The sequence below is a fragment of the Morone saxatilis genome, unplaced genomic scaffold (genome assembly GCF_004916995.1).
Source record: "Morone saxatilis isolate NCDOM2014 unplaced genomic scaffold, NCSU_SB_2.0 Contig8, whole genome shotgun sequence".
In the NCBI taxonomy this organism is placed as follows: Eukaryota; Metazoa; Chordata; class Actinopteri; family Moronidae; genus Morone; species Morone saxatilis.
The window spans coordinates 5,466,531-5,488,218 of NW_023340257.1; the positions used below are offsets into that span (position 1 = coordinate 5,466,531).

The 21,688-nt window shown below is 42.3% G+C and overlaps 2 protein-coding genes across 2 annotated transcripts in view; one reads left to right on the plus strand and one right to left on the minus strand.

Annotated features, from left to right (window-relative positions):
- The window catches only part of farsb (phenylalanyl-tRNA synthetase subunit beta), a 13,554-nt gene extending 2,887 nt beyond the window's left edge, over positions 1–10,667 (minus strand). Inside the window, exons 1-16 of the mRNA XM_035680003.1 lie at positions 10,550–10,667; positions 10,057–10,112; positions 9,664–9,818; positions 9,283–9,355; positions 9,034–9,149; positions 8,277–8,427; positions 8,084–8,192; positions 7,824–7,894; positions 7,676–7,737; positions 7,042–7,093; positions 6,861–6,922; positions 6,220–6,427; positions 6,025–6,105; positions 5,650–5,742; positions 5,089–5,206; positions 4,225–4,377 (exon numbers count right to left, since the gene is read on the minus strand). Coding sequence (XP_035535896.1) covers positions 4,225–4,377; positions 5,089–5,206; positions 5,650–5,742; positions 6,025–6,105; positions 6,220–6,427; positions 6,861–6,922; positions 7,042–7,093; positions 7,676–7,737; positions 7,824–7,894; positions 8,084–8,192; positions 8,277–8,427; positions 9,034–9,149; positions 9,283–9,355; positions 9,664–9,818; positions 10,057–10,112; positions 10,550–10,607 — 1,618 coding nt within the window. The 5' untranslated portion in view covers positions 10,608–10,667. The remainder of the gene's footprint in view (positions 1–4,224; positions 4,378–5,088; positions 5,207–5,649; positions 5,743–6,024; positions 6,106–6,219; positions 6,428–6,860; positions 6,923–7,041; positions 7,094–7,675; positions 7,738–7,823; positions 7,895–8,083; positions 8,193–8,276; positions 8,428–9,033; positions 9,150–9,282; positions 9,356–9,663; positions 9,819–10,056; positions 10,113–10,549) is intronic.
- A 2,499-nt stretch (positions 10,668–13,166) lies between these two features.
- acsl3a (acyl-CoA synthetase long chain family member 3a) overlaps positions 13,167–21,688 on the plus strand; it is a 31,983-nt gene continuing 23,461 nt past the window's right edge. The window contains exons 1-3 of the mRNA XM_035680394.1: positions 13,167–13,309; positions 18,745–19,277; positions 21,004–21,181. Of these exons, the coding sequence (XP_035536287.1) occupies positions 18,903–19,277; positions 21,004–21,181 (553 nt within the window). The 5' untranslated portion in view covers positions 13,167–13,309; positions 18,745–18,902. The remainder of the gene's footprint in view (positions 13,310–18,744; positions 19,278–21,003; positions 21,182–21,688) is intronic.

The window sequence follows — 21,688 nt, forward strand, 5'->3', positions numbered from 1 at the left end:
GTGTGTGTGTGTGTGAGGAGGAGACTCAAACAGGGACATTTTAACAGACATGCTGAAATAAATGGGGTTTATTTTGGTTGCCTGTTCTGTGTCTGTTAGGTGTATTAAATCGGTGGAATGTCCTTGCGTCGGTTCACACGTCATCTACTTGTACCATGAGCAGGATGCCATGGCAACTATATAAATAGCTCTCGTACATCTTAAATAACCAATCAGTCAATGAAAATCCTACACTTGAGCCGGGCCACTTTCCGCCCACTCTCCTCCAACTTTCAGCAAAGCTTTCAGCGGAAAGGAGAGTTAGACAGCTGCATCAGATAACCAATATAACTGACATGATTTTTACCATATGATTTAATACTACTTTATACAACTGGAAAGAGAATTCACACAGGTTCTTACTGCAACAACAAAAGCCTGCAATGAAAGGAATGCCTCAACCTGCATTAAGGAGCTGCTAACACGCCTAAAATGATTACAAGCATCAGTGACTTCCAAGGATGATGTAGTATGGGTTTCAGTGTTGAGGTTCTAGTTTGTGGTTTTTTAGGGTTTCTGTGTTGAAAGGAATACATTTTTGGTCAAAAATGCTGAAATTGAAAATCATCACCATTAAAAGATAATTCTAGTTTAATTCCTGGTCTTGTTTTCACAGAGAATTATCACCTGAATCTGCAGCTCCCCTCGTCTTTACGGAGCTTTGTAGTGAGTTAAGGGTCTCTTTTCAGTGAAAAAGCTCTAAAAACCCTGTGATCAGCACCAAACAGCAGACAGATAAGTTAGCAAGTAGCTAATAAATACTTTTGCATTTAGCAGCCAGATATTTCTTTACGATAATGTGTCTCTTTAACTGCTGGATGTGTAAATTAAAAACTGTTTGCTTCACCAAATCAACTTAAAAGGTCCCCTTCCAAGCATGTAGGAGAAACTTTGGTGACCATGAGATGTGCGAAAAACACTAACGCCACTATCTAGAGCTAGCGTTTGGTTTGTCCATTCTAGGCTACTGTACAGTGTGTGGTGGACACCATGGAAGGCAGCCTGCAGCGTCTGTAAATATAAAAGGCTCATTCCAAGGTAGCAAAACCATGACAATTGTTATTTTCTGATGATTAAACACTAATAAAAACATAGTTATGAATATTATATTCCATTTTTCTCAATAGATCCTCCTAAATGTTGCACACTGGACTTTTAAGGTATAACATGTCAAACTTGTTTCTGCTGCCCCCAAGTGGACAAAAAAATCAGTTAATGCAAGTTTAAATAAACATAATAAACATCAATATTAACCTAATAACATATAGGCGAAGACTTAGTCAACTGCCGACAAAAAAAAACTTAAAAAAAAAAGGAAAGTCACATTTCCTAACAGCGGGTGTATTTGCCAAGACTGCATTGGATACAGTTGTTAAGTGAAACACAGGCATCTGTCTCTTAAGTGGTTTCTTCCGCCACTTCTGATCCCCTGACTCGTTATTTCATCCCCGTATCCCCGCTGAGTGGAGGAAACTCAGCTGACATCTATTCCCTCAGCCACTCACTCTCTCCGTGCTGGGAGTGAAGGCGAGTTATCGGCAGTGCTGTTTCACCATGCTGATGGACACATCCTGAGGGTGTGCGTCTGTGTCAGGTGAGCCTCTTAGACCAGGGTCATGACCCTGTAATGGGGTTATGGACACGCCGACATATGTGGGGAGGGGAGGGGGATTAGGCTAATGGTGCATAAAGTGTGGAGAAAAATGGAACAGAGGATAGACTGAGTGGGAGTGTGTGTTCAGTGCGTTGAGCATTAGTGCGAACTGTGAGAGCCAGTCCATTTCAGCTCCCCTTTAAGTGTGTGCGTATGTGCCTTTCAGATGGACAGTCTGAGCACCCGTGGGTGGGCGTGTATGTGCCAGTCTGTCTCGCTGCTCAGCACTGCAGTGGGTGACGTGACTCCCGTGCACTCTCTCCACACACTGCAGACCTTCACCCCGCTCCTCATAGCCTTTCTTGCTTACGGCCTCCCAGCCCGTCGCTCTGTTCGCTCTCCTGTCACCCCCCCTCCCCTCTTCTCTCTCTAGTCTCATCTCATCCCTTCTTCCGCTCCCATGTCTGCCTTCCCGTCTCCTCACTGCTCTCATTCACTGATACTTGAGCATATTGATTTGCAGTCTGAATGGGCCAGCGGAGCCAGAGTGGATATCCTGCTGTGTGACCTTGGAGCAAGCAAGCCAAGGGGAGAAGGAGGGGGTGGGGGGGGGGTGGGGTTGGGGGGGTTGTTGGGGTGTGAGCGAGAAAGTATGGAAAGAGAAAGGGATCCAAAACCCAAATGATGTATGCAGATTGGCCTCAAGTCGAACCTTTCTGATTGCTAATCTCACAGGAACGGATCAGATGCTTCGGAGAGATGAAACCCAACTGAGTCATACCTGCTCTTTAACACAACAAGTATTATTGTGCCAGTCACATGTCACCGCTGGTTAATGTCACTCTCTATGAAAATGAAACCATAAAAAAAAGAACTCTCCATTAATGTGCAACATGACTGACCGAGCCATCTCATTCATGATGACTTGAGACAGGACGTTTGCACTCTTACTCACATGCGTTTCATCATTACAGACACATTGAGGTTGTCTGAAAGGAGTTCTTGGCTTACAACTCATGAACCGCGAGTGCTGATGTGACACCTTTGATTTTTATTGAGCGAAATGATGACAGGACAGTGTACGTCAATGCTATTTGGTTCCCGTCATAGAGTGCACAGAGTTATCCTGATTTATTAGGGTAAGGTGATGCAATTGGTGATTTTGGAGGAAGAAATGGAATAGAGTGAATTGTGGTTCAGAGGGAAAAAAGAGCGCGTCAGAGCCCATGAGCTATAAATGACACTTGTTCATTCATAGCTTGTTATTGTCCATTTTCTTAAAGTGGTTTCTATTTCAAAGGAGTAAAAACTTTTCTAATAAAATAACTGTATACAACAAGTTGTCAAACACATTCTACCATAACCCTGTAAAGTTATCCCTTTTTATACTTCCCTGGCCAGTTGGACCACTTTGAAAGCAGCAGTGGTTACTTTTAATGGGCAAAAACATCTAACAAGTAATGTCATTAAGCCCATTTGACTTGAGGGTGCACATTGGGATCTAGTGTCATTAGAGAGTACATTTCTTTTATCAGGAAGTACTTTTTACAACATTTTGTTCTAAGAAATATGTATGTGTTGGTTCTTTCCGTAGGCAGGAGAACGGGCGGGCTCCACAACCTGTGATCTGTGCACAGTGTAAGGTGTCATTTTTAGAAACGAGCAACCTATAATTACACTAACAGCATGGCAGGACAGAAGTGGTCAATTATTAAGAACTTCGCACTTCACGTGGGGGAGCTATAGTAGTGTATTTGATGCACTTTTTGATGTAATGACTGGTGTAATCAATGGTTTAGTGAATAAAATATCCAGACACATTTTGGGTTTTATGACTTCTCCACTAACACCATATTAACCATACTCAAATTCTCAATTTACTCAACTTTTGTCAGACTAAAACTGGCCGACTCTTGTTTCCTACACAGTCTTAAAACTCCACACACTCACATACTGAGTGTGACATTTTACAGTGGAAAATCAACTTGGTTTGGCATTTCTGTATTGCAGTTTCTTGTTATTTATCAGTGGACATACACACCAATAGTGCTTTATCTCTAATAATTTATTATCATTGATCTATAATTGAGCAGTGTACAGCGGCATTAATGACCATTTGAAGCTTTGAAGCTCATCAGAGCAAAGTATCTGATTATAAAAGTATGCAGAGATATTTGTGGCTTCTGTCTCTGCCACCAAGATCAATATTACATGTTTTCTCTTGTATACCAAAGTATTTGTTCATCCCCTTCATTAGATCTAATCTATACTAACCAGGCCTGTTGCAAGTTAATTTTGAGCAAACTGTGCATGTCACTGCCATGGAAACTGTGTCCCCTCAATAAACCGGGTACATGACGCTCTGGTAACAAACACAATGCAATCCAGTCGCTGCTAGTCAGAGACTGGATTTACATAATCTCGACAGAACCTGCCTTTTAACCCCAGATCCATTTCTTCACCAGCTTGGCAAGTAATTTAACATGTTCTAACATCTATCTAGGGCTTAAAATCTGTCTTAAGATATTTACCAGCAAAGCCAGCTATATTCCCATAGATCTGCACCCTGCTCCCTCTCAAAGCCTTCTTACCGTCTGCTGCCTGGATGTGGTAGCCGTCCCCGCGGGCTGACTTCACTTCCAGCAGCTGCATGGTTCGGTCCAGCAGGCCGTGGATCACCTCGAAGCCCGGACTCTTGTTGTAGTAAACTGCACAGAAACGCCGGCTGTTCCTCGCCCCGACATCTGGTTGGTGGGATGAGGGGGAGGGAGTGTTAGGGACACTGGCTTACTAATACATAAAGCCAATACTGGGTCTTTATTCAAAATGGGTCAATTTTGCATTCCTCTTTTATATAATGAAGATTATGCTTGGTTGGTTTCCTATTTATGGCAAAATAAATCGAGACTACGTACGGCACTGTTCAGATTCAAGTATATACATATATAAATGTAATGTAAATCATTATAGAAATTATTTAGCATCCTGGTATCTAAATGATGTTTCAGAGACTTTTCACACCCAACAAATAAAAAAATGGGTACTTAAATACTTAAATTGCATTGCACAAAGAAAACGTCTGCCCACTTTTTTTTTTTTAAAGAGAATGATACAAAAGATCTTGCAGATCGAAACGTTGCTTTAAAAGAGAATAGAAAAATGCATTTGCAGCCCATCAGTATGCAGGCTTTTTCTCCTTTGTGCTGTGCAGTGATACTTGTTGTCTTGCACCTCAGTATTTTTGCGTGGATGTGAGCACACTTGGTCCTTCTGCTTGAATTGCATTACCACTATCAGATTACATCTTGAGCAGCTATTATCAGCATCCGCCCAAAAAAATAGCAGTGAGGCAACAGGGTTTGAAAAACAGTTTTAAGGGCGTGTTCGATACAGTGTGTACGTGTTATGTAAGACTAAATGATTTTCTCCATCACTTCACACATGCAGACGCCTACCTTTGGTCTCATCCTTCAGCACCACGTCCGATATCTCAAACAGTTTAAGGGGAAGGGGCATCTTCCTGTTGGCAGCGATAGTTTTCAGCAGGCCTGGCAGCAAAGTGGTGCGCGCCACCTGGTGGTGACAAAGAGTGGTGAAGCTGGACACATGAGCTACAATCTGTCAGAGAGGACAAGAGTGACCTCTTGTGGAAAAATAACACTCCAGCTTATGGGAGTGTGGGTTTATGGTTACTTTACTTTTCAAAACATTCCTGCATGAATGTCTACTACATCAAATTATAGTATACTAATTTATATAGTATATACACATTAATTTAAGCATCCTCCCGCAGCTAAAGGACTACTACTACTACTACATTTACTATTTTAATGACATTTTAATTTCAGGTTTCAATCCTTTAAAGTTGAAAGATGACTCTGAATCAATCAATATATCTATTTCATTGTTTCAAACAATGCTTCAGGTGCAACAGCACTGCTTTACATCTAATTCTATTAAATATTAAAGCATTGTAGAGTTTTTTCTTTATAGAATCTTCATTATTTCTTCTTTACCTGGAACTCAGCTGTCTTGGGGTTGGAGATGTGAACCGCCTTGGTCTCTGAGATCTTCTTTCCAAGCTTCTCTGCTATATCTTCTTGAGAACACTACAGGAAGAGCGAGGGGACAAATTGCTTTTCCATTATACAGTAATATTTACCCAAATGCAAACATTAGCTAACACGAGCCACCATAAGCTACAGGTCATACATACGAGACCAAGTACGAATGTAGCAGCAACATCTGAGTGACGTGAGTTGAGCAATGGTGCGTTTGTATTGCTTATGAATTCAGTTTTTCATCTGTAAGTGGAAGATTGAGTTATTTCTTCCCTCAAAAGGATGCATAGAAAAAAAATCAGCATTTACATCTGTGTGTCGTTTTCTTACCAGGGCAAAGTTGAGGGCCTCTGTGAATCCAGCAGCTGCCAGATCTTGTCTCAACAGCTCTGTCAGTTTATTCAGAGGGAACTGTGGACATACAGAGCAAATACATAAGAACACACACCATATCTCAAGAGATACAATGATATTTGGTTACACACACACACACACATCAAACATGCAGAAGAAAAACCCAGATACCTGGTTGGCTACGGTGTAGGTGCGTGGCGTGGTGCGGGGGATGTTGTTGAATCCGTAGGCCATGGCGGCGTCCTCCATGATGTCACAGGCGTGGATGATGTCCGAGCGTGTTGGTGGGATCTCAACCTCGATCTCGTCACCAGCGCCTGTCGCCTGGGAGAGCAGGCACATCCTGGTCAGCAGCTGGGCGATTTTCTCAGTTGACTCGCTGTCAGGAGAAAACAAAGCAAACGCTGACTCGTCAAGTTTCTGAGGATACGCCGACACCACACAGCTGGTGGGAAGAAAGGTTACAATCCGTCCAATAAATGATGAGGATTATCTTCATCATAGCTGGCCAATTTACGGAGAGGTTCAACAAAGTATTTATTCCTTTTAATTTCCAGTATTTCGTTGCCATTTTTTGGAATGGAAACATACAGCTACAGTTCATTGTTCTGGGGCCCCCTAATGTTTCAGGGCTACTGTACTAGACTGTGTTAGTAAGTAGCGAGTCAAACTGGTAAGTCTGTGAGTTTCCTCAGATATGTTGTTGCAAACCGTGTGACAAAAGCAAAATGGAATGCATCTTGACAAACCTGTAAGTGCTTTCCATCTTGTACTTTTATGTTACTTTGACAGAGTAGGTTTAAATGACTTACTTGATGCCAACTTTTCGGTTGATGAACTCGCTGGACAACTTCTCCTTCCTGTAAGCCAGCTCCTAAAGTACACACCAGGAAACAGCAGCAGAGAATTAGGAGACCGTAGAAGAAATTCATGTGCCATTGATAAAAAAAAAAAAAAGTTGACAGTATAAGATGATTGTATTGAATACAGTACTGGGTATTTGCAGGTCTTGCCATCTGGGTACACCACCTCAGCCTCCTCTACCCTGACAGTGCAAGAGACAGAAGAAAATATAACCCTCACTGTAATACTTTTCCAATCCAGTCATTTATTGTACTTTCTTATCTTGAACAAAGCACATATGACTAAGAATAAGAATAGTTCACAATTTGACAAGTAATTGTTATCTAGAGTTGGTTAATGGTTGGCATATTCCATGCTGTTTGAAAATGACAAAAAAAAAACAACACACTCTTATTTAGATATTGCACAAACAAATGCCAGCTCATATAACTCGTAGTAGTACGTAGTAGTTATTGCAATTCACTGGGAGATGGTGGTGGAGGCCACACCCTTATCAGTGATGTCAAAGCAGGATCGTGTTCAGCTTGACAAGCAGGAAGTTTATAAGGAAATTAATCTTTGAATCAGGAAGGTGAAGCGAAAATGCATTAAATCAAATCTCGCTGGTGCTTTGGACAGCTGATGGGAAACAGTTTCTGTGACATCACTGAGTATGGAGTGTAAGTTTTCGAGCCACAGAGAACAGTGCAGCAGCTGGAACCCCAGTTATTGTCCGTCTCCATGGAGATGAAGAGCTTGTATTAGCGACAGATGTGCGGCTTACGTGAAAGGCTGTGAACAATATTCGCTGAACATGGTCACCATCATGTCCAACACGATCTTTGCCTGAAAACAAGATTGAGTTTAAGTCATTTTTCCTTGATAACATTGACTGAACAACATATAATGGGATTTCTCTGTTCTCCTCCTACCTTGGTCACGTCTGTGGCTGTGCACTCGATGAAGACGTTCTTTGTCTTCAGGGTGATTTTTGAATGGTCCCCTGGAAAAAAGAAACACTCTTACTCATTTATTTAAGCCTTTGTCTGTTTGAAAACCCTGAAACGGTGCAATTTTATATCTCATATCTGTCTGTCAGATGTTTCCAAGCTCACAATTCTAGATAAATGCTGATAAAATATCTATAGTGTACAACAGAGGCAGAAAACCTGAAGACAGACAGAGTACTCACCGTTGATGATGGGAGGCATGGACAGGACAATACCGTTGCTGTCGTAGATGACGGGGTACACAGGCTTGTCCTCAATTATGTGCAGGTAATGCCTCAGGTGGCTGTCTGTCTGTACGAGTCAAAAGAACCAGGTTAGCACCGCTCAAAAAGAAAATTGCTCTTCTAACCAAAGTCCAGCAAATGAGATGTTCACCTTATAGAGGCTCATGAGCTGGGTGGCAGTGTACTCTTTGGTCTGGTTGAGGGGTTTGAAGCTGATGTCACCAGGAGGTTTGGCTGTGTATGTGAAAGGACCAGAGATGGTGTCCAGGTCATGGGTCCCGATGGCCACCAGACTCCTCTTCCTGCACACAAAACACAGTTAATGGTTGAATTAAAACAAGTACGCTATAAAAAGGACAACAGTGGTTGGTGTGTTTTTTGTATACACAGACTACACATCAGCAGGATAAGTTCACTGTTGCTTTTGGTCTCACCAGCAAATATCTTTTTTATTTATTTAACCTTAACCCAGGAGAAGTCTCATTGAGATTAAAAATCTCCTTTACAAGAGAGTCCTGGCCAAGACCAGGCAGCAGCAAGGTTCCACAGTTACATACAAATCATTTAAAAACAGACAAGTAACATATAAATAGAGTCAAGTCAGAACATCATCAAACAAAATAACATGTACAGACAGAAGAGCCAGCTTACATCACTAGAAAAGATTTAAACCTGTTTATAGAAACCAGCTCCTTAAGTTTTAGCACATTTTGCAGCTGGTTCCATGAAAAAGTGAGCAGCATAACTAAAAGCCCTTTTCCCAGTTTATTATCAGTTTGTGGATACTGCTGGAAACTGTGAATTTCCCCTTGGGGATGAATAAAGTATCTATCTATCTATATAAACAGGTGAAGCCAGGGCATTATACAAGCGACAGTAAGCACACCATTTCCAACAGCTAATCTGACCTGCAGATGTTCTGGTGGAGTTTCTCCTGCAGCTCGATGAAGCTGTCGTAACGCTCCTGTGTGAAGGTGATGTTCCTCAACACTGCTGCCACAGCGTGGGGTCGCACTGCCGCCGTCTGCACAGGACAAACACAATAGCAACAAACCAAGTGGTTACCATGGTAGTACACACATTTTTTTTGATTCATAAACCAAGCTAATGATAGCTTCAGGTATTTGCCCTTAAGTATTATGAATGTTACCACCCACCTCCTTAGTAATAACCAGCTTCTGAGGCTCCCCGCTGCTGGGGCTAACTCGTCTGTAACGAGGTGCCTCCAACCTGAAACACAAATACAATCTCTGTAGCAACAGTGAAGCAAGCCTGCACGCACTACACCCATAATGGATAGGCATCTTGTATTTGAGCAAGGCTGACAACCAAACAACACGCCTTCATCCACCATATTTAATGCAATTAAATCACACTCATACGTTTTATTCCTAAACGTTTTCACCCTCCTTATTCTGGGAGAGGGTTCTGAGTTACACTGTTATACTTCTCTGTTGTGTCATGAAACTGGTCACCCTTCCCTTACAGTGTAGCAATCACAGCAGGATGCCGGTTCTGTCATACAAGATGCCACTCACTTATTGTTGAAGACCTGCAGTCCACGCACCAGCCCTTCCAGACACAGCAGGTCATAGCGGTTAGCTGGTACATCAATCTTGTAGAGGATGGTGTCGGATGCTCCGGATGCCTTGGAGTCGCCCTGCTCTCGGCTGATTAGCTCCTTCTCTGAGGTCTGTAATGAGTTCACTGGTTACATGTCACAGTTCAGAAGATGTTTTTGGCACAAATGTACTTGAAGACCTTTCTTACATTAGACATTTTGACTTGTCAATTGTCACGAGTGACATCCTATACAATTTATTTTTTGCCAAAACGAGTCAAAGTGTACATCATGACGAAGGTGTACTGTAATCAGAAGACACATGTTTGGATACAATGTGGTTTTATTTCCTTTCGTGTTGTTTACTCACAATCTCATCCAGCTCCAGCCCAAACTCAAAGCACAGCTCGTCAAACTCCTCATCAGCTGAAACGAGAAGCAAACAGCCATTATTAGAAAGCGCTGTATGTAAGGACCATATATAAGGACCACCGGCTGTTATCTTCCCACTGACCCGCAGCCTGCTCACGTTGTAACGTCAGGAGCAGGTAACGGTGAATGATGCAATCACGCTGACATCAAACACACAGATGTCAGTGCAACAAGACTGGTTTCTATTTGCCACAAACATCAGCAGAGCAGCCTGATATTCAAATTCACATTTGGCACGAATTTCAATTGAATGTCTTCTTTTTCTCATTCAAGATGGTTTGTATCAAAATCCAGATAAAGCTAGCTGCGCTGCTAACAGTGAGGCTAATGAGCACAAACTGAGCTGACTTCCTCTTTCAGAGTCCGAAGAACATTTAAAAACCAGGCAGACTATCTGTCCGTCACTTGAACATGTAGTCAATATGACTTACTGTATGTTCTGCCCAAAGCTTTGAAGAGAAGATCCCTTTTGACTCCGACAGTCGGCATGTTGGCTGCTAATCCTCCTCAGCCCAGTGGAAAGGACCCCAGCAGCCGGCTGTAGCTGTCTACAGCGCTGCCTGAGAGGAAAAAAAACAGTTGTCAATATTAGAAACATATCAAATTTGTGGCTACAATGTCCTCCAGTTGTGATAAATGTAGTTCTTTTCGAAATAAAATGTCGTGTCTTAGTAACACATAAGATATGCCACATAATTTTCAAGTTCAAAGGATGAAGATAAACAACATTAAATTGAAACCATGTAAACTTAATCTATTTTGTATCAACAATGTTTATTTATTTATAAGAATCACAATTAATATTGATCATTTTAATGACAACATACATGGTGTAACTTAGTATCCCCTTAGCAAAAAATAAATTACAAAGTGCTCTTCAGTAATACAACAAATTTGAAAAAAAAAACACTTAAAATGAGAGACAAAAAGTCTTTAAAGTTCAAAATCTACATACAAGTGTTATAACTAGGACTATTAATGGGATGTTAATCAAACAAACTGTTCAATTCCATTCAACTGACATGATATAAAGTATACTGTAGGGACAACTGCATTGACCGGGACACCCATCACTTTAGACCCATTGATAAAACATTTCAGTTAGAAAAATTAAATTGTTTATCTCTTTTAGGAATATATGTTTAGGAGAACAACAGAAAAGATATCAGTGATATACACTCATACTGAACATCAGAATAATCATCTATTCAAATATTATTTGTGAGCCTAAGGAGAGCAATCTCAGTGGAGTGTTTCTAGTAAAGGCCAGATTGGAAATCAAAACATATACTGCTATTATCCAGCACGCCTCAAAGTTGCCTAGAGACCACGGTTTCATGGCTTGAAACTGAGCTGGAGATGGACGTACTGTAGTAAATAATCAGAAGGCAACGGGGGTCGAATGTGCTTGAAATAATGATGCAGACAGTATCAAGGGAGTTATTCACAATAACAAGTCTTCATGAATAGCACCAAAGATCTATGAGAACAGATTGCAGCACAGCAAGTAGTAGCTGACATCTGCATATGAGAAATGGCATTACATTTTTTTATTAGTAAAATATGTTAAATATTTTCCCTCGTGCTTAAAGGAGCTTGTCTAATGAGAAAAAAACTCATACGATTTCTTCAAGAAAGCTAGAAAACAGATGGCGTTCAAATTATACATTTGAAAGAATCTGCTTGAGTCATCTGGTTTGGTACTTAGTGGCTAAGACGGATGACAGATAGATTCCAATCATGAAATTGTTAATTAAATATATTATCTTATTAGTAATCAGATGGTGGAGTGCTGGGACTGAAGGATTATTATTACAACCCTGATGAGAAAGTGGAGACAGCGGGCAGCAAGCCTCATTTCACCATTTCATTTCCCCAGTAATATGTCTGTTGGTGAAGCAGCCATCTGCTTGTCTCTCTGTCTCCATAATATATCACACTGCCTCTGCATGACACTGCAGAGTGAGTCATCACACTGCCAGCGGCTCCCTTTCATAGCTCCGTGTTTTCTTAGGTTTATAACAATACAACAGTCAACATAAAAAATAATAATAATTTAATTTATTTGCAACTCATGACCACGATCACATGGTATGGAGCAGAACAAACGTCAATATTCACCATGCATGACAAATATTACAGAATAAAGACATCCCAGAAATGACAGAAATGTTACATTGGATAAACTGTATCCTCTCTGCTTCACTCCTCCAAATAACATCATGCATCAGCATTGTTCGTCCAGGCTTGTAATCAGAGGGTCGCCGGTTCAAATCCACTCATATAGCCCACTGTGCACTCCCTGCCCTCCACAAGTGCTGTGTGTGTATGAAAGTAGACAACATACATATCAGTCACAGTATCAACATGCATTATGAGGACGTACATTTTATGTCAAGTGTTTTGACAGTTGGGTACTCCAGTGGTGCAGGCTGGGTAGGGGCTTTACAAATTGCACTACCTGGGCCAAAGCAGACAAAGACACTGTGTCAAGCTAAGATAGCAAGAACACGATGAGTAGATTTTTTCTAGTTCTGCATGATCAAGGTAGTGGTTGTGATGGTGATATTCTGTAACATTTGAAATTGTACATGGTGACTCCCCCAGTGGAGCCCATGTCCAAATCAGGTCACCATATGTTTAAATTTAAATCTTAATCACACGTGAAATGTACTGGACCTCACAATTATTCCACTCAGGTTAGATGGACCCTTTTCTAATGGACCCAATTATTTATCATTTGTATGAACTTTCTCAAGAGTTGGAGGACCATTTTACATCTGACAGCTCATTAAAACACCCTCTTTATTTCCTTTAACTTTAAACCAGTGCGGAAGACTGGACCCCACCTCGGTGTGCGCGTGTGGTTGCTGTGTGAGTGCCGTGCGCGTGGCCTCTCGCTCCCTCTGACACTCAGTAACTCGTGCACTCCTCCCATCTGGGCCCGGCCCCTAGCACGCGCCACCTCGACGAGTCCAATCATAACTCAGGGAATGCCTCCCCCCCCCCCCGCTCTCCTCCCTCCCTCTCTCCCTCCGTACCCGCCATCCATCCTCGTACAACAACACGACGCGCGTGTCACTTCCGGGCTCGGACTGCAAAGTGCAACATGAAGGTCTGTATGAGAGCCGGCGGATGAATGCGGTGGCAGAGCTGACTGTAACAGGGCCGGAGGACGGATACAGACACCGGTGAGTTCCTCTGTCGTTTAGGTGCGATGCGCGTTTATACCCAGATGTGCGGGATGCTACAGTTGCGTCAAGTTGCCCGAGATAGACCGAGACAATTGTGGAAGTAATGGACGCTATTCTTCTAAAAATAAGTGAAACACGAGACTTTTATTTCACGCTGTTGAATGTAGCAGCTACTTGCTAGTTAATTGAATGTCGATAGCTGAACCAAAGTGTAGAAAGAGTCGCTAAAGTGAGAACCAAGACAGAGTAGGATTAACTAATGTCATTCATATTTTTCCCTCGGCTGAGAACAGGGTGTGAATGTGTGTGCTGTTCAAATGCCAGTGTGTGTAAAGTGGTCTTTTTTTTAAGTTACCAGGCTACATACGCTCATACTTAATGTGTTTGTGGAGAGCCTATTCAATTATCTCGTATGGTCAGCGCCTTGAACAGTGTTTTGCCAAAATGCAACACAGTTTGACACATTTTATTTTGAAATAGTAAACCGGAAGTTATCTTGCCGATGTGGGGCTCTTGTTAGTCGCCAGTGCGCTTGGATGTCGCAGTTCAGTGGCTCTCATTATAATGACATCTAAATTCCACAACATATTGGGAGTCCGTGTGTCCTCATTGCGCTTTAATTTCAATAAGGAACGAGGAAGAGCTCAGTAGCTCCTATACTCATTGTAATGAGCTCATTTTTAAGGGAACTTTTAGAAACATCTGTACACTGTTTTGTGTTTCTTCAGGTAGATGTATGCAGTTATGAAAGGCAGACAAGCAGGACACATTTTATATAAACGTGTGTTTTAATCAAAGGCCAGAACTGCACATCTTTGTCACCTCACAACAATCCTCACTCCAAGTTTTTACGACCCCAAGCTGCTTGCCACTTTTAAGGTCTATTTATTTACACAGCCGAAGTGAACTGGCCTGTGGCAACGGTTATCAAATGATGCAGGTCCACCAGGGTGCTCCTGTACCTACAGACAGAGCTCCATTGTCTTGCAGGGATGGTCCGATGTGATTAGAAAACACTCCCTTCTCCCTGGTAGCCATATTTCTCAAGGAGGACACAAGTCTGCATTATTATGGTGTTATAAAACACATCTTAAGTAAATATAGTCTGCTGAGTGAGGAGGGAAAAGATGACATGTTTTCTTGGGATTTATTTACATTCCTTATTCCACTTGTGATAAAGATACTTCATATTAGCCAGGATCAGGTGCTTTTTATTGATTTTAGCTGTGGTATAAATAGTCCAAAGCATTACAAGAGAGAGAGAGTGAAAGGAATAGGTTGGTGACCGGCATGTTTGCCAGTACTTTATGTCACCATGTGCACACAAAAGCAGAGAAAAGCTGCAGTCTGATCTGCATAATCCAACCAATTGTGTTTTGTGCTTTCACTCTCAATGAAATCACACAGTACTTAAAACTCTTCAGTCATTTTGCCAGCCTCTGATTATGCCACTGTTTGGAACGGGGCGAATACACCTCATGTTTGCACCTCCACACGCCCTCGCGAATGCACAAACCCACCACAAACATCTCCTCTTTCTCCTTAACACACGCGTGGCCTGACCCTTGGGGCCGAGTCGTGCGTTTGTGCGTCGTCTCACCACAATGGCCACGTTGAACTTTCTGCGAGACTTGGGCCTGCCTGCATAGCTGAGTGGGTGAAAGCACGATGACGTCTGCACACAAAAGGACCCATTCACACAATCTCTTGAGGAAGCACTCATCCCCACACACACACACTCGCCTGCTCACCCCACCACTACACAGACCATGTCACAATATTACTCAATTAATCCAGTGAGTGGAGGCTGCCTGCAAAGCGCCTGCTTGCTGCATAAAGCCACCCATTGAGCAACTACTAGTCTACATATTGCGACCAGCTCTTTCTCGCCATTAAAGGTAAGAGATTAGAGTCAGTCTTGTTTGTGTACTGCTTTAGGACAAATCAGGGTCTTGACCTTTTACAGAGACTGAGAGGAGGAGTTGGTCTTGGATCTTTCTGGAAAGCCCCAGGTCCAGCCCAGGTCCGGGTTGGTAAATGGCTCGTGGATGCAATCAATGCATATCGATGAAAAGTAAGGAATTACAGATCTGATTGATGTCCCACAGATGGAGGTTACAGGTGGCTCTTCATCTTTATGTATGCATAAATGCCTTTTATCCAAAGCTTAGCCGACATTCCAATATGCTGTGACTGCATCACCATACCTCCCTGCCCATGTGTAATCTGACTTGTGGTGCCTGGCAGTGCACACAGTGGCACTCCCCACTGTTATTCATACAGTCGAGCGCAATGGTGAAATTATAAGTTGATTATTTAACAGAGAATTAATCAACAACCATTTTGGAGTGCTATTAATAACTGTGAGAAGAGTTACAGTCCAAACTGGGGATGTGGTTTGAAAGACGAAGGTGTCTACCAGTGAGAGAGGGTCACACACAAGACGTTACGGAGTTGATTTTGACCAATATGTTGGTTCAGTGCAATACTAAAATGGAGTATCACTTTAGCATCTAATGGAAAACACACCAAAGCCTTCAGATTCAGTGAACTCAGTACTGTTGGTGAACATCCTGTTTACTGAATGCAGTTGCAGTAAATAATAGCTTGAAATAACCCAGTCTATGAAATCTAGGTTTTGTAATGTTTTGTTAGAGGAGCAGACAATAGCACTCAGATGATTTTCAGTGATCTTTATGGAGGAACAGAGTTATATCAGCGGCAGGCTCAGAGTCTAAAGAAAAATGAAAAGCTTTGGTAGCTGACATGAGAAAAAAAAAGAGAAACCCAGTCGTTGTTCAAGAGAACATGTTTCCACTCTGTTGCTTAAAGTACGGCAGCTGTGTTTTTTATGGTTTACAAAAGATGATGGAAATTAAAACGGTGGCTGCATCAAAAACTGTGCTTGCAGTCTAATATTTGTTACAGCAGACCTAAAACTTCTGTTCAGTGTCTACACAAAACAGCAGTGGAAGAAGTTGAAGTCTGCCAGCACCGTGCTCTGTTGCTTCTTTTCCTCTAGTTTGTTTACCCCACTTGACCACACTACTCCTCTGTGGCCTCTATTTCATCGACCTCTACTTTCAGCAAAAAAGAAAAAAGAAAAGAACTGCGAGAGACAACGAAACCAACAAGTGGATGAGAGCGGGCGATGGAGTAAAGCGTCTGTCCCAGCGGGGTGCAGTTTTGGTAAGCTGTAGGGTCCTGTGATGAAGCGGGGAGGCATCAAGGCCGGGTAACAAGACACCGAGCAGAACAACAGCGCAGTGGAGAATCCCACAGAGAACAGATGGTAGTCTGGGAGAGCACTGCTGGTAAAAGCTCTGATTTATTTATGAGTCTCAAAGGGACACTTGAGGGATGAGTGTGTTTGGGAGACAAGTAGGTACAGTATGTGTCAGTTTTTTGGTAGGGGGAGGATGAGGTGCTTCAGGGGAGCGAGATGAGCCTCTCCCTCCTATGAATAATGAATTACTGCTGCTAGAATAGGCCCTTAGCGGCCCTCGGATTGTGTATCTGCGTGCCTGCTCACACCGTTTTCACAGGGGACATGTTTTTTTAGCTGCACGATTGCAAAGACAGTTGACGGACTGGGTAGAAATGTCAATATGCATTATGGTTACTTCTCACACTGGTGGCCTCTAATGGCGGTTTAACCACCCTATTACCCAGAAATGTTGGACTATATAATGGCGGTTGTGATAGTGACGAGGTTCAGCTCCCTCAATTATAAGAGAAGCACTTTTGCCATACCCAACAGACAAATAGTAATCAATAATAGTAATGATAACAATGATGACTGCGTGGTATCTTTTAGAGGATGGGACCGTTATTTACCCTGGCAGTAATCGAACACACTTAAAGATCCAGTTTTTTACAGATCCTTGACTCTGACACTGCGCAGAATGTTATATGTTCAGAGTTTCAATCTCAATCTGCTAAAGGGGAAACATTTTTCTGAGCTCACCTACAATCTGAGTTTATGACGCATACGTACAGGCAGGATTTTGTGACATCACGACTGACAAAATGAAGATGGATTCTGGATTTTCCAATGAGGGGGAAAGAACAGACACAATGTTATTAATAGTCAAAGCAGATTATTTTTAAACGTCTGGGGATCTCTAAACTGACATTAGCTACAACAGCCAGTGAAATACATAACCAGATGTTCCTTTACTGGAGCTTTAAACCGCATCTCAACATGGCAGATGCTGTTTGCTCAGTCTGAGGTTTAAAAAGAAAGGTTGGGTTAAGATTATGTTGTCAAACTACTATTTTTGTAGTATACTCAACTTTCAGGCAAAATGATCGGACGGGTACTTATTTTCAGACAAAAACTGTAATAACTTTGGCCTTTAAACGAAAGTTTTGCAATCGGCCCTATCAAAATATTCAAACACACCTAACCCTTGATAAGACACCATATATTTACATAACAATGTTTCCTGATTGATCTGAAAGCTTGGACCGGTGTTGGCCTAACCTACTGTACAGGTTAAAGTGTAGAGAACTGGTGCTAACAGGAAACCTGTCAGTCAGGGCAGCGAGAGAACCTTAACACTGATCTCTGATCAGAACTCTGGACAGCTCCCAGACTCTGCCAGCACCTACTGCATGTTACAGTCTCCATCACGGCTAGTTCACACTGTCTGTGTCTGTCACATGATACAGTATTTTTACAATCGAAACAAGGAAGTGAGATGAATTTCAGTATATATAAATATACCACACGCTGGAATTATCCAGTGTGGCAGTCTGTCCCACTACACTCTCTCTCGTTCAGTGTGTACAGTGTGGCTAGGGCATCTGCTACTTTGCAGAACACACACTTTAGCTTCAGCTTGTTCTTTATGTGTACTCTCTCTGTCTTGTCGTCCTAGTCTAGTCTAGTGGCTTGTACCCTGTCACACACACTCACATGCTCATTCAGAAACCTCTTATGCACCATCTCACACTTAGTGTCGCTTACGTCTGTCAGAGATAGTGGTCTCTTTCTGTTTCATTTTTTCACTTTCTCAAATCTTTTTGCTTGTTTTTTCTCATCTGCTCTTGCTGTTTTCTTTCTCTATCTCTCTCTTTTTTCTTTGTCTTGTCGGCGCTAACAGTGCGTGCACTGACAGTTGCCTGTGCTGTGTCCATGCTGTTTTCTCAGTGAGTGCACTGGATACAGTAGCTGCAGGAAAGAGAAGGAACATTGGTGCACAGAGCAGGTCTGTTTGTCACGTCGTTGTGTGCCAGTAATTTCTCTTCTGCTTTTTGTGAGCGAGACTACATGTGACTTATTGTTTGGTTTCGATTTCTGAATGAGTTGAGATTCGAGTCCTTTATGGCTCTTAAAGCTCAGGATCATTATAAGCTCAGGCATTACCTTATTTTGAAATAACAATAAGAAGGAATTGAATGTCAGTTGTTTGTGATTTATTTTCCAGGAGTAGTGTGGAGCTGTGGGCATTTTATTGCCAGGGATTACGAGTCAAGCTCTCCAAAAGAAAGAAGGAAGACAAAGAAAGGGACAGAAGAAAAGAGGGACTGACTGCCACCGCGGGAGGACCTTTTTCTCACACCTTATCTTCACAGCTTCACCAAGATGAAGCTGAAGGAGGACCTGAACCCCATGCTGCTGCTCCTCTTCCACCTAATGGTATGGATCTACACCTTCATCACCTTCCTGCCGTCCTACGTCCTCAGCTGGGTCTCCAGATCCAACGAGGGCTTCCTCGGCTCCGAGGAGGAACGAGCAAAGAGAGCGAAGGCCCGCTCGGTGCTGGGACGGCCCGAGGGACCCTACCGAGCGGTGAGCGCCACCAAGAGGTTGGTGACTTCGCTGCACCCAGGAGTGGACACCCTGGATAAGATGTTCGAGTACGCAGCCACAAAGTTCCCACACAGAGACTGTCTAGGGACGAGGGAGGTGATCAGTGAGGAGGACGAGCGTCAGAGCAATGGAAAAGTGTTCAAGAAGGTAAAGAGTGATGCAGAAAGTGTGGTAACAGAAGCAGCAGTATAGTAACATCAAATAGCAAGGGACAAAATACAAACCCCTAAAAAAGGGACATTAAACGCACTTTAAAGCAAGGGCGAATCTAGAGGGGTGGTATGAGCACCTAAAAAATGCCTGGCCACCCCAGCTGTCACCCAGTTAAAAAAACTTTAAACCATTTAATGATCTCCTAAAGGCTTAAGGTCAATGAAAAAAAATAAAACAGTTGATTCTAATACCACCTTCAGATCAGTGCTTTACTAATGTGCCACAAAATTGTAATATTTTGGAGTAAAATATCTTTATTTGGGAGCTTTTCCAAGCAAATATTCACATATGTGATTGTTTGCAATTAAATGAGCAGATATTTCTGCCACCCCTTAAAGTCTCCATGCCACACTCTTGCCCCCCCATGAATATTCCTCTAGATCTGCCCCTGCTTTAAAAGAATGGTTCAACATTTTGGGAAATACACTTATTAGAGAGTTAAATGAGTAATATAAACTAATACAGTGGAATACAACTCCGTAGATAAACAAACGTACATGGTATGATAACTGTTCATTTTCATACCACAGTATACTGTGCTAAAGGTATATCGCTGCAATCCTAATACCACATGGTCAGTGTAAAAACATGAATGAATGGATGAATAAAAGACTGCATAGCCATTTATTTGAAGAAGATTCACAAAGGTTAGAAAAAGGAAGAATGAATAGAAGCAATAGATTTGAATTTTTTGTTATTTCACTAGACGACCTAAATTCCATTGACCTTAGAAGTGTTAAGAAAGAGAAGAGAAGTGTATGGAATGAAAGAAGGAAACGGGATAAAGAGATTCGATTTGTTCAACAGTAAAAAGAATAGTGGGAGTATGAAAAAGAAGCAAAATCCTTCCTAACATGAAGGCTACTACCATGCTTTGCCACCATATCCTCTATATGCTTCTATAAAATGTACGTCTGTATACAAACACTTGCATTCACAGATTATCTCAGAAGTTGCAACAGCATTCAGTGTAAACTTTACCCAAGTACGCACAGTGCTGGCACAGTCAGGAGTTAGCAAACTTTGACGTGTATTTAAAGTTCCCCCCTAATCCCAGCAGCCTGATCCTTCTAATCCAGTTAAACCCCCAGTGTCGAAACACTTGTTGCTGCAAGAGAACATGTCTTAGCTGTTTATTGTTTCCAACAAGTGGATAACAGTACTGTATAGTCATGATTACTGTGTGCGTTTGTGTGCACTACCATTTATTAACCATAAGGAGCCAGTATAACCTCACTGATACAGGCAGGAAGCACGTGTGTCTGTGGCTTTCTGCTGTGTGTCATCAGAGTGTTGGAGAGTATATCCAGAAGCCCGTGTTTATCTTCTTCTCATGCGGATGATGACTGTGAAATGCTACAGTATGAGAATGACAGCAGAGGGGAGAAAGTAGTTTTGTTTGGCAGTGATGAACTGTTACTCCCTTTCCTGTGACTTTTTAAATATGAAACAGACCGAACATGTGACTGTGGGATATAACTCTCCGTACTGTGCTCCTGCAGTAAAATGCACCCACTGACACACAATAAAAGGAGGAATCAAATGTTCTTTGGCTAGAGTAATGGCTCAGTGCATCTACTGTACCTTTTTATCCCCTTCTTCATCACTAACAAATGTCACTGTACTTCTCTTCCACACCCCTCTTCCCCCCCTCCTGCAGGTGGTTCTGGGTGAGTACCGCTGGCTCTCCTACAAGGAGGTCCTCACAGCAGCGTCCCAACTGGGCAGTGGTCTGGCATCGCTGGGGCAGCGGCCCAAAAACAACATCGCCATGTTCTGTGAGACGCGAGCCGAGTGGATCATTGCTGCCCAGGCCTGCTTCATGTACAACTTCCGACGTAAGTCCAGCGTGTCTGTGAGTATGGACCATCAGCATATATGACAGCTCTCCAAAAGTGAAGCCCCCTGGCGGCTGACTGCAGTATAGGTCATAATGTCTGTTGCCTCCATGAAAGTAGTACACCTTAAATAAATTAGTGATTTGATGGTTTCTGGTATTTTAGGTAGTTCTCATTTAAATTTTCTTTCAATTTTAAGTTATTTGAAGCTATAAAAAGGGGGTTTTACATCATGAATGACAGCTGAGCCCTGCTCATGATTAAGTCGGCCGGGGCGTATGGGCCACCAACCAACCCCTGACATGATGTCAATCTTTTATATGTGGATGGTATGGACACACAGAAATACACAGAGGAGGGTGGACAAACAATATTAACACTTCATGAAAAGCAGTGCAGCAGCTTAACATTTTAAACAGTTTTAGACTAAAAAACACTGTATCATTGTAAGCTGCAGCCAGTCAGAAGCATCAGTCTCTTACATACAGTGTGTAATATTTAGGAGGA